This window comes from Oncorhynchus masou, chromosome 27, assembly GCF_036934945.1.
Source record: "Oncorhynchus masou masou isolate Uvic2021 chromosome 27, UVic_Omas_1.1, whole genome shotgun sequence".
Taxonomy (NCBI): domain Eukaryota; kingdom Metazoa; phylum Chordata; class Actinopteri; order Salmoniformes; family Salmonidae; genus Oncorhynchus; species Oncorhynchus masou.
The window spans coordinates 23,077,133-23,090,756 of NC_088238.1; the positions used below are offsets into that span (position 1 = coordinate 23,077,133).

At 41.9% G+C, this 13,624-nt stretch overlaps 1 protein-coding gene across 3 annotated transcripts in view; it reads right to left on the bottom strand.

Annotated features, from left to right (window-relative positions):
- The window catches only part of LOC135515811 (PRKC apoptosis WT1 regulator protein-like), an 87,085-nt gene extending 74,015 nt beyond the window's left edge, over positions 1–13,070 (bottom strand). Inside the window, exons 1-2 of one of the 3 annotated variants that reach the window (XM_064939555.1) lie at positions 12,953–13,068; positions 11,922–12,641 (exon numbers count right to left, since the gene is read on the bottom strand). In XM_064939555.1, the coding sequence (XP_064795627.1) occupies positions 11,922–12,482 (561 nt within the window). In that variant the 5' untranslated portion in view covers positions 12,483–12,641; positions 12,953–13,068. Of the gene's footprint in view, positions 1–11,921; positions 12,642–12,952 lie in introns of all 3 variants that reach the window. The other 2 variants (XM_064939556.1, XM_064939557.1) reach the window with 2 other exon arrangements.
- Positions 13,071–13,624: the final 554 nt, after the last annotated feature.

Genomic DNA, 13,624 nt, shown 5'->3' on the forward strand with positions numbered 1-13,624 from the left:
TTCCTACACTCAGCTAGGTGTTGCTATGACACCCAGAAGACACTCTCTCCCCCTTATCCACACGGTGAAACAGAATGAAAAGAGCAAAGACTTATGACGTATGATTTGCATGTTTATTATTCATCACCTTGGTTAGCTAGATTGTTATGCTGCCGTGTCTGATACCGAAGCAGACTTCTGCTGACGCTTATCAGGGGACAAAGTGTGACAGGGAACCATGGTGCCATAATGGGAGGAGAGAACCCATTGGCCTGTGGTGGTGCTGGATCTCTCTGGCTGTGTGTGCAGTACCAACATAACGCTCTGGAACTCTTTTTGAGCCACTGTATGTTGACATATCATCTATAAGAGCTCATCCATAAAAATGAAGCGAAAGGTTTTACCAAGAATAAAACTCCAAAACAACTATTTCCGAGCCCATAGAAAGAGAGAAAAAAGACAGACAGAAGTAGCAGCCGCATTCTATTCTGTTCTGTAATGAATCGAAACAGACAATTCTCCTGAATGCATAATCATGCAGTGGCCTGATTACAGCTGACTCACAAATCCCCCACTGCTGCCAAGCACACTGGAATGTCCAACAAACAAGTTACATTTATGCAGGAACACACACACACACACCACAGCTACTGTCAATCAGCAAGCTGATCAGCAGACAAACCCCAATCCACTGAATCTCTCTATGGGATTCCTGCATGCAGCAGTTGAATGTGGCAGCCCAAGCTTCGACAAGAACACAGTGGGGGGGGGCTAAGTGGCAGTTTCCAAAGGGGAGGCATGAAAACCACTACCCCATGCGTCCGTGTGAAACCCTAAGCTATTAGTAAATATCAGGGGCAGGACATTTCAGTTACAATAACATGCAACAGTTCATGTTAATACCATTAGCGTGATGGCTGGTATTGGAGGGAACAGATATGGAAAAAGGAAAACTTATGCCTAAACGTACGATGGGTGAAAGGAAATCACTGTCTCCACATCTGGTACTGGATTATGAAGGTGTTAACCTCAACGAGGAGAGACAACGACTTAGAAATCCCCATTTAGTTTAAAGGAGAAGGCTTCCATGTGCCGCGACAACTCCAAAGTATTGGCATTTTACTCTAGGACTTACTGTAAATCAAGAAGTGCCTTGCGGGGAATTGGTACCAAATTGTTTGTGTCCAACGAAAATTTACATGTATGGGTCAACAACACACCAAGAGGGAAGATCAGTCACGCGATGATTTACTATTAGAACAGCCGACTCATCACATTCCACAACACAGTAGGACATTAACCTCAACAACACCATATTAAGTAACAAACACTCCCATATTGCGGCACGTCCTGGTTTTGATTGCGAGTTAATGATTGGCCAGTCAGACAGCCACTGCGTCATCCAGTGACAGAGGAGCATGTAATTTCTCACGCATACAAAATGGGCAAACAGGCGTCTCTGTAAAAGGTAGATTCATAGGGTCCGGCATACTACTGTCCATTGGGACCAAGACTGTGTGGTTCTGTTGTGATAAAGGGAGGGAAACGGGTTGTTACTCATTCAGCAGACACGTGCTCCAGATGTCAATGCCCATTGACCCTGGGCAATCAGCTCTGCATTCTCGGAGAGAGGCAGCGCAGGGGAGCATTCTATTTTTTAACAATAATAAACTATCACATGGAGCTCCTATAGCCACATAACTAAAGAGCACTGACTCAATTACAACAGAGAAATCTATGGCCTGGGTTAGAACTAGAGGTCAAACGATTAAAATCGGAATGGCCGATTTCAAGTTCATAACAATCGGAAATCTGTATTTTTGGGCGGCAATTTCCGATTATTTTTTATGCCTAGTTAATTAAATAAAAGGTAAGTCAGTTAAGAACACATTCTTATTTTCAATGACTGCCTAGGAACTGTGGGTTAACTGCCTTGTGAAAATCTGTCGTTCTGCCGCTGAACCTTGTCAGCTCAGGGGTTTCAATCTTGCAACTGCAGTTAACTAGTCCAACGCTCTAACCATTGCACTCCACGAGTAGCCTGCCTGTTACGTGAATGCAGTAGAAGCCAAGGTAAATTGCTAGCTAGCATTAAACTTATCTTATAAAAAACAATCAATCATAAAATCACTAGATATAACTACTAATCCAGTTTAGCAGGCAATATTAACCAGGTGAAATTGTGTCATTTCTCTTGCGTTCATTGCACGCAGTCAGGGTATATGCAACAGTTTGGGCTGTCTGGCTCATTGCAAACTAATTTGCCAGAATTTTACATAATTATGACATGCATTGAAGGTTGTGCAATGTAACAAGAATATTTAGACTTAGGGATGCCACCCGTTAGATAAAATACCGAACGGTTCCGTATTTCACTGAAATAATAAACGTTTTGTTTTCGAAATGATAGTTTCCGGATTCGATCATATTAATGACCAAAGGCTCGTATTTGTGTGTTATGTTATAATTAAGTCTGAATTGATAGAGCAGTCTGACTGAGCAGCAGCAGGCCTGTAATCATTCATTCAAACAGCACTTTTGTGCGTTTTGCCAGCAGCTCTTTGCAAGCACAGCGCTGTTTATGACTTCAAGCTTATCAGCCTAATGGCTGATGTAACCAATGTGAAATGGCTAGCTAGTTAGCTGGGTGTGCGCTAATACGGTTTCAAACGTCACTCGCTTTTAGATTTGGAGTAGTTATTCCCCTTGCGCTGCAAGGGCCGCGGCTTTTGTGGAGTGAAGGGTAACGATGCTTCGAGTGTGGCTGTTGTCGATGTGTTCCTGGTTCGAGCCCAGGTAGGGGCGAGGAGGGGGACGGAAGCTATACTGTTACACTGGCAATACTATAGTGCCTATAAGAACATCCAATAGTCAAAAGGTATATGAAATACAAAATGGTAGAGAGAGAAATAGTCCTATAAATTCTACACTGCTCAAAAAAATAAAGGGAACACTTAAACAACAATGTAACTCCAAGTCAAACCCAATTCTGTGAAATCAAACTGTCCACTTAGGAATCAAGACTAAATGACAATACATTTCACATGCTGTTGTGCAAATGGAAAAGACAACAGGTGGAAATTATAGGCAATTAGCAAGACACCCCCAATAAAGGAGTGGTTCTGCAGGTGGTGACCACAGACCAGTTCTCAGTTCCTATGCTTCCTGGCTGATGTTTTGGTCACTTATGAATGCTGCCGGTGCTTTCACTCTAGTGGTAGCATGAGACGGAGTCTACAACCCACACAAGTGGCTCAGGTAGAGCAGCTCATCCAGGATGGCTCATCAATGCGAGCTGTGGCAAGAAGGTTTGCTGTGTCTGTCTGCGTAGTGTCCAGAGCATGGAGGGGCTACCAGGAGACAGGCCAGTACATCAGTTCTGCTGCCTGCAACATCCTCCAGCATGACCGGTTTGGAGGTGGGTCAGTCATGGTGTGGGGTGGCATTTCTTTGGGGGGGCCGCACAGCCCTCCATGTGCTCGCCAGAGGTAGCCTGACTGTCATTAGGTACCGAGATGAGATCCTCAGACCCCTTGTGAGACCATATGCTGGTGCGGTTGGCCCTGGGTTCCTCCTAATGCAAGACCATGCTAGACCTCATGTGGCTGGAGTGTGTCAGCAGTTCTTGCAAGAGGAAGGCATTGACGCTATGGACTGGCCTGCCCGTTCCCCAGACCTGAATCCAATTCAGCACATCTGGGACATCATGTCTCGATCCATCATTTTGACTTGTTTTAAGGACATTACATCAAAGTTGGATCAGCCTGTAGTGTGGTTTTCCACTTTAATTTTGAGTGTGACTCCAAATCCAGACCTCCATGGGTTGATACATTTGATTTCCATTAATAATTTGTGTGATTTTGTTGTCAGCACATTCAACTAGGTAAAGGAAAAAGTATTTAATAAGAATATTTCATTCATTCAGATCTAGGATGTGTTATTTTAGTGTTCCCTTTATTTTTTGAGCAGTGTATATTAACTACAACCTAAAACCTCTTACCTTGGAATATTGAAGTCTCATGTTAAAAGGAACCACCAACTTTCATATGTTCTCATGTTCTGAGCAAGGAACTTAAACGTTAGCTTTTTTACATGGCACATTTTACTTTCTTCTCCAACACTTTGTTTTTGCATTATTTAAACCAAATTGAACATGTTTCATTATTTATTTGAGGCAAAAATTTATTTTATTGATGTTTTATATTAAGGTAAAATAAGTGTTAATTCAATATTGATGTAATTGTCATTATTACAAATTTAACATTTTTTTTTTTTTACATTTACAAAAAAATATATATTTATTTAAAATTGGCCAATTAATCGGTATCGGCTTTTTTGGTCTTCCAATAATCGGTATCGGTATCAGTGTTGGAAAATCATAATCGGTCGACCTCTAGTTAGAACAGAACACTCTACAAACCTACACATTCGGAACATGACTCGAAATTAGGCAGGCTATTTTCTTGTCAGGCCTGCTGAAATGCATACATTATATATATATTTTTTTAAATACTCCTGTGCTGTGATCGTGCTTTGTTACAAAACATTTAAAACTGGATTCCTTGCCAGAAAGTGAGCTCATTAACCTGTGACAAGCAAAGAGGATGTGGGGAGTAAGCAGAGGGCAGGTCAGTCAGCGGTCCATTAGAGGAGCAGCCAGGACTACTGTATTCTGAGTGAAGGCTCCAGTTTTCACATACCTTTGGTCTGTTTAAGTGATATGATTCACCCTGACAGGGTAATGGACAGCTATTCACTGGGCCTCACCGAGTCAGAGGGCACATTAATGAGAGCTGTCTTTTACTCAAGATTCCAAAAACATGCACAAAACCCTGTGCCACATCCCATTAGCGGGAGCGGGGTGTTTTATGAGGTGCTGAGAGAACTTCGGGTGCTCCCTGTATTAGGGGCCTACCTGGTAACCATGTCATGGAACAAGGCGAACAGTAGTTCCACATTCTTCCTCCTCTACAACTTCCTGTGGAATTCCCCTAACTTTCACCACACAGCTCTATTGGGACTTCTTTCTATTAGTCCCACCCCCCTTAAAACTTATTTTGCGAAATATTCTCGTAAACAATCTACAACTCCTGCTAATTAGTCAATTTGTCAAATGTTCTTGTAAACTCACATAACTGGCAAAGGAGCCTGGGTATAAAACATTTTAAAAAACACTTTGGATTAGAGTAACATAACTTCACAAATTCCTTTTGTTCCAACAACCCAAAACCATGCCCAAATAATTCCTTGCTTACCCAAGTCCATGATCCAATCCCCATGGTATTTCCAGTGATGATGTGACCTTGTTTGGGAAAGGTTTTAGGAGCAAGTAAAACAGGCTCCACCCAATGGCACACTTACATTCATTTCAAACAGATGCATAGGAAGCTTTACATTTGACCTAATTACCTTACAATTAAATAACACCCTATTGCACTGCTACTCAAAACATTCCCTGGCCATTGCTTTCATGCATATTATAAGAAGTGAACGACAACTCCATCCATAGCTGCAGTCTGTGGGAGGCCTTTAGAACAGAGTAATGTATGATCGTACTACAGCAGGAGGAGAGGTATCTTCAGAGGTGGAAACTGAACACAGATGGATGAGAGAAAGTACCACAGCATAAGGTAAGGAAGTAGAGGGGCAAAAACGTATACAGCTCACAGAGGACGGGCAGAGTGTAGCAGCATGAGAGGAGGACTGCCGCGCAAGGATGCGTGATTTGATTTATTAAGGTCCCCATTAGCCGACGCCAACAATTTACATACATTTAAAAACAACATGTATTGTGTGTGTGTGCAAGCATCTATCAGTTACACAGAGTACCAGTCAAAGGTTTGGATACCCCTACTCATTCAAGGGTTTTCTGTATTTTTACTATTATCTACATGGTAGAATAACAGTGAAGACATCAAAACTATGAAATAACACATATGGAATCATGTAGTAACCAACAAAGTGTTAAATAAATCAAAATATATTTTTATATTTGAGATTCTTCAAAGTAGCCTTGATGAGAGCTTTACACACTCTTGACATTCCCTCAACCAGCATCATTGGGTAATCACCTAGAATGCATTTCATTTATTTCATAAATAAATAAATACATTTATTTTTACCTTTATTTAACCAGGGAGGCCGGTTGAGAACAAGTTCTCAATTACAACTGCGACTTGGACAAGATAAAGCAAAGCAGTGCGACAAAAACAGAGTTACACATGGGATAAACAAAAGTACAGTCAATAACACAATACAAAATCTGTATACAGTGTGTGCAAATGAAGTACGGAGGTAAGGCAATAAATAGGCCATAGTGGCGAAGTAATTACAATTCAGCAATTAACACAAGTGATAGATGTGCAGATGAGGATGTGCAAAGTAGAAACACTGAGGTGCAAAAAAGCAGAAAAAAATATGGAGATGAGGTTGGTTGGATGGGCTATTTTATGAGGGTATGTTAACACCGTGTCCAAAGAAGGGCCAGAAGTATACAGAATGGTGTCGTCTGTGTAGAGGTGGCCTAGTTAACAGGTGTGCCTTCTTAAAGTATCCTTCTTAATGCATTAATGCAGAGTGAAGGAAAAGCAGCCAACAAGTGCTCAGCATATGTAGGAACTCCTTCAAGACTGTTGGAAAAGCATTCCAGATGACTACCTCATGAAGCTGGTTGAGAGAATGCCAAGCTGTCATCAAAACAAAGGGTGGCTACTTTGAAGAATCAAAAATATTAAAAAAAAATTGATTTGTTTAACACTTTTTTTGTTACTACATGATTCCGGAATGTGTTATTTCAAAGTTGAGGTCTTCACTATTATTCTACAATGTAGAAAATAGTAAAAAGAAAGAAAAACCCTTGAATGAGTAGGTGTGTCCAAACGTTTGACTGGTACTGTACATGTCAGTACATACACACAACAAGTAGGTCACATGGTGGAGAGGCGTTGTGCTTTGAGGTGTGTACATTCCCACACCTTCTGGTTGTGAGAGTCAGACTGGCTTGACCAGGATTTGTTTTTAAAGCAATAGGGTTGATAAAAACATAAATTAGAGCCAGGCCACTTTATCACATCAATGTTACATTCCCCAGGGCTTCAGTACAGGTCAAGGGGGAAGTTCATGTAGTTATATGGCAAAACTCTGTCTCACCACATACCATATTTTCTGTTTTACCCCTCATTGACAGCACTGCTACTTTAAGCACAACAATAGCAAGAGATGCTGAAGAGAAACTGTGTTTCAACATGACGGTATGCCACTCAAGAGCGTTTACAGATGTTTCGATGTTGTAATTGTAACATGAAGGCTTTGAAATACATTTGTGGTCTGTCTGCAGATAAAACTCAACTCACTCGCCTGGAGAGAGCCTGTTGTGCATATATCCAGAGCTAGATATGATCCGATGGATCTTTAGAAACTGTGGGTTCAAACTGTGCTACCTCGTTGTAGCCTCTCAAAACAAAGCGGTTGCAATTTGAGCTCAAAATGATAATCCAACCAATCAGGCTGGAGCTGTGGCTTTATCTCCAAATGGGCCATAAACATTGAGGCAACGCCAACTGTCAAGCAATGGGCCTTCCATTTATTAGCACTTTGTTGATGCAGATTCTCATAGGAAAACAAATGTTATAAATCACATTGCTTTGTCCGTGGAGTGAAAGATATCAGCTTGATTATGTACAGGGAACACACACTCCTCTTAGCTCATGACAGATATGCATAAACTACACAAAAGTGATTCAACAGCAACCAGGAAGAAGCTCTGAGAAATCCCCTCGGCTGTACCCTGCGGCACGATCCTTTTTACATTTGAGTCATTTAGCAGATTTAGGGTTGAGTGCCTTGTTCAACGGCCCAATTACAGATTTGTTTTAACAAGTCGGCTCTGGGATTTTAACCAGTGACATTTTGGTTCCTGGATGCGCTCTTAAAATCGCTAAGCTACCCATCACCACAGTAACGGAATTACGCTGAGACTCACTTTAAAATGTATGCTAAACAAAAAAACATTGATTTCAAAGTTTAACAAACCATACAACTGTATGCACACTTGGAACAATTTTACACAGAAAATAAATAAATAAGCATTTACTGGAAACACAGTGCAGATGCAAATGTTGTGTTTTTGCAAAATGTCTTGTGGAAAACGTTAAAAGTAGCCCTTGTGTATGATCAGTTCTAAGTTGAACTAAATGCTTTTGGTTTGGTATACATTTTAAAGTGAAAAACATGAGAGTCTCAGTGTATTCCGTTACCATGGAATTGCCCAGTGCTAATTGGCACCAATGTGTAGCCTGCCCTATCATACCGCTTGTTCACGGTTGCTACTGACGAACGGCCCTGGGTGTTCCAGACACAACAGCAGCAGACTTGATCAGAGAGATCCAGCCCACCACATGAAACAAAGTTCACGCTCCCGAGTGAAAGCAACTCAGTCTCCAAGCCGAGGCTTATAACACACTGCTGGTCATAAAACATGGATGGCCCCAGACAATGAGTTCTGCCCCTGAACAGGTAGTTAACCCACTGTTCCCAGGCCGTCATTGAAAATAAGAATGTGTTCTTAACTGACTTGCCTGGTTAAATAAAAGGTAAAATTAAAATTAAAATGAGGCTCATCAACTAGGCCTAAGCCACGATGAGGCCAACAGGAAACGGACCACTGACAACACACACATCCTAACGAGAGAGAGAGAGAGAGAAAAGGAGAGAGAGAGAAAAGGAGAGCAAGATTGAAGATAACGCTGTCTGAGTGAGTACTCACCTCGAATGAGACAAACGCACACATCACTTAAGCAGTATTTCATTGTTCAGTAAGCATTTGTTAAGCAGGTCAGAGGTCCCCAACAGCCAGTAGACACATACCATTCTCCGTCAGAGAGGGTGAGACGGACAGGGAGGCTGAAACGAGACACCTTCCTGGAATGGGGGGAGGTGGTCCTGATTGACACTCCACAGAAGAGCCAGTGTTTGCTTCGGTTAACCGTGAAGCCATTATCAGCTATTCATAGGGAGAGTGGCGCGATTGGGTTCCCTATTGCTCTGAAACCCCCTCAACAGCTATTGTGCCCCACAGAACATGCAGGCTGATTATGCCCCAGCATACCTTTTCAATAAAATTCATAACACCAGAGGCCTTGTGTGAAGAGGGTCCAAAACATACAGTGATCGTCATGTCATGGTTTAGATTTACCATCGGAAAGATGCAACGCAATAAACACAGGCAATGTTGTCGCATGGGGCATGATCGAACATCGTTTGGCATGATCTGTGGGGTTGAAACCTAGAATTACGGCTTGGCTTCTGACAAGCTTCTCAAACTCCTTGATTGGCACTGCCGACCGCCTAATAACAGGCTGTCACCAGCCAACTGAGACACTGGTCAACCTCCAGGTGAAACGCCACAGTCGGCAGCATGCTCTGGGTCTGGGCAGCTGTCAGAAAAGCCAGACCCCTAATATGTAGACTCCACTCTGTGGCTTCAAGGCACTGAGCCAGTGTCAACATCATAAAACATGCCCACTATACAGTGCCTTCAGAAAGTATTCATACCACTTGACCTCTTCCACATTTTGTTGTGTTACAGCCTACATTAAAAAATGATTAAATCAAAAAAATTCTCACCCATCTACACACAATAACCCATAACGACATAGTGAAAACATGTTTAACATTTGTGCAAATTTATTGACAATGAAATACAGAAATATCTCATTTATGTAAGTATTCACACCTCTGAATCAACCTGTTAGAATCACCTTTGCCATCAATTACAGCTGTGAGTCTTTCCGGGTAAGTCTAAGAGATTTGCAGACCAGGACTGTACAATATTTGCACATTATTTATTGTTTTATTCTTCAAGCTCTGTCAAGTTGGTTGTTGATCATTTCTAGACAGCCATTTTCAAGTCTCGTTATAGATATTCAAGTCGATTTAAGTCAAAACTGTAAGTAGGCCACTTAGGAACTTTCAATGTTGTCTCCCAGTGTCTGTTGGAAAGCAGACGGAACCAGGTTTTCCTCTAGGATTTGCCTTCTATAAAACACTGGAGTCCTTGCCGCCGACAAGCATACCTATAATATTGTAGCGACCCGCACAGACAGCTGTGTGTTATGTGTTAGGCTAGTAGGTGGTTGTGTTGTACTTGCCAGTACCCAGTGTTCGCGGGGTCCAACATGCCAATCAACCTGCTATCTGCCAATCACGGGAATGCCTGGAATGTTCTGATGCCGGGCATCCTGGCGGTTGGTGGAGTGGCGTGGAGGGGGGTTGGGCAGGGGGATGGAGCATTGGAAGTTAAGACCAGGTTTAGCCTTTGTTCTCTCTCTTACGTCTGGACTTCACAAGAGAAGGTTACGATTGGCTTGTGGGGTATCTTTCATTTATTTGGTGTGGGCTACGGCCAAACAGTAGCCTGTGCAAAGTTGGGTTAATAAACCGTCAATTCGTAAACTCAATCCTCTGTCTGGACAATTGTACCTTTATGATCTATTCAGGTCATTACAATATGATGCAGCCCCCATCACGCTTCACAATATGAAGAGTGGTACTCAGTGATATGTTGAGTTGGATTTGGACTAAACAGAACGCTTTGTATTGAGGAATTAAAATGAATTTCTTTGCCACATTTTTTGCAGTTGTACTTAGGTGCCTCACTGCAAACAGGATTCATGTTTTGTCAAATTTGTATTCTGCACAGACACCCTTCTTTTCACTCTGTCATTTAAGTTAGTGTTGTGGAGTAACTACAACATTGTTGATCCATCTTCAGTTCTCCTATCATGGCTTCATGGTGAAATCCCTGAGTTGTTTCCTTCCTCTTCAGCAACTGAGTTAGGAAGGACGCCTGTATCTTTGTAGTGACTAGGTGTACTGATACAAACTGTAATTAATAACTTCACCATGCTCGAAGGAATATTCAATGGCTGATTTCTTATTTATCTACCAATAAGTGCCCTTCATTGCAAAGGCATTGGCTTGAATCTGTGTATGAAATTGACAGCTCAACTGAGGAACCTTACAGATAATTGCATGTGTGGGGTAGAGATGAGGTAGTCATTCGAAAATCATGTTAACCACTATTATTGCATACAGATTGAGCCCATGCAACTTAATATATGACTTGTTAAGCACATTTTTTTGCCTCATTTAGGCTTGCCATAACAAAGGGGTTGAATACTTGACTCAAGACAATTCAGCTTTTCATTTTTTATGAATTTGTAAACATTTCTAAAAACATAATTCCACTTTGACCTTATGGGGTATTGTGTGTAGGCCAGTGACACAAAATCTCAATTTAATCCGTTTTAAAAACAGGCTGTAACACAACAAAATGTGGAAAAAGTCAAAGGGTGTGAATACTTTCTGAAGGCACTGGATACATACAATTTCCCTGATGGTGGAAGTTCTTAGAATAACAGGACAGGCATATTATTGAGTGGGGGACTGGTGGTTGACAAGCTTTCATCAGCTTCCCTGCTGCCAGGCTGTGACACGATTTAAGTGCAATAACAACGACACTGCTCACTCTGCACATTTTCAGCATTCTCATGGATACTTTTTTCATGTCTGTGCTAGACAGAAGGTCTTCATAAACACTCGACTGGAACAGACATGTTAATGTAGGCCTTTTGAAGGTCAGAAGAACGTTTTATAACCCCATTTGATTATTTCTCATGAGTCATTAAAGCTACTCTGTCTCAAACATCCAACCCATTTGGTACATTCAAATGTTTGTTTCATAACGATAATGACACAACCTAATGGAGAGATAAGTCCACCTTTAATGCCGTCTTTTCCACAGTGGTTTCATCAACTTTTATTTCTCGCATAGGCCTACAGGTTGCCAGCACAGAATATAAACAGTCTCATCCTACACCATACATCATGCTTAATAACTAGGCGATTTGTAAAGAAATGAAAGTTAGACAGCTCGGACTCACCTCGGTGGACGGCATGCTGACAACACCTGTTGATCTGCGCTTCTCCCTCAGCTTTCTCTTCTCTATCTGTCCTTTCCCCTTCCTGGCGCTTGGACCACTGTTTTTCTTCTCTTTGCCTTTACTGGGTGAGGGGCTCTCCTTGTCACTGCCATGGTCATTGCATGCAGTGGGGCTGGATTCTTGTGGGGTGTAGGGCACTTTCTCCGGCTGCGGTGTCTTCTTCAGGTTACTCCCCGGTGTATCCGCTCCTCTGACGGCTGGCGTCGGGTGTGGTTCATCGTCAGGTCTCTTCAAGGCTGAGGAGGATGATGAGCGAGCCATGGGGTATGATGTCCCGCGGTCCGGGTTGCCGTTGTTGTTAAGTTCGGTGCTCGAGGTAGCATTGCGCATCTCACTTTTGTTGCTGTGGCTCCCCAGGGACGCAGGGACAATACCACCAGTGCACGCGCCGGTGGCCGCAGCGATGTCCCCAAGCATTTTTGCTCTCATTTTCTCCCGTTTAGCCTTCCATTCCTCCAGAAAGTCTGTCTGTGCATTTGGTTTAAATCCACCCGTTGCCATGTTCCTTTTTGAATATGTGGATTTTTCACCAGTGGCTTTACTAAGTTTGTAAACTTTACGTTCCTTCAGCAGTGAATTTGTAATTTCCGTTTCTAAATCAGGTTACCGTGCAATCGTCCTTCGCTTCTAATGGCACCACATTACTCAAAACAACTCGGTCTACAGGTAATGGAGAATCACAGTTAGTGTAAATTTGGTACAAACTTCAATGAAACGACCTTATTTCGAAATGACTATCCGTGTGTAAAGTGTATCAAATTGTTTTTACAAACTAGCCTTCCCATATACAAACAGGGTTTGAACTATATATAACTCATAGCAAAGTTGGTGCTACAGTAGATAATCACAACAAGTCGATCATTTTTGAAGTTATATTTTCTCCCCCAAAATGTTAAAGTAACTTATTGGAAATAACATGAATCACTTAGCGAACCATTATAACAGTGACATGCGTTTCTAAAAAGACTCACCTGTTATTTTGCAGTGCTTTCGCTCTCTCAGGTGAACATTCCGTAGGAATGAATTGTAGCCTACTTCACTGCAAACTCGATGAGTCACATGCAACCTAGGGAACAGTGCGGCTCTGACTCAACTCCCTCTCATGGGCTTCTCCGAACCCATACGAAGACTCACGAATACATACGAAATTCAATGGATTGAGCCGATTCCGTTATTAAAAATGTTTGCGTTGTACTTGCTGTGACGAAACACCTTTCTTTGATATTTTTAAACTAAATGTTCTTTTTTTACAGCATCTAGGCTACAAGGTGGAAATAAACAAGAAAAAAATGTCTCAGCCTAATCATAGACTATATAGTGCATATTATTTTTAACCTATAGGCTGTATAGGTGGAGGTTAGTGAGAGGAGCTATAACAGTCTGACTACACCGCTAGTGTCACAAGCGTTGAAAAATAAATGTACAAATCTATATTGGGCTAACACGGAACTCAAACTGGCTGCGCCCGTGCATACGTTTATTTTGTCCCCCCACACCAAACACAGTCATGACACGCAGGTTAAAATATCAAAACAAACTTTGAACCAATTACATTAATTTGGGGCCAGATCAGCAAGCTAGCTAGCTTGTTGTTGCTAGCTAATTTGTCCTGGGATATAAACATTGAGTTGTTATTTTACCTG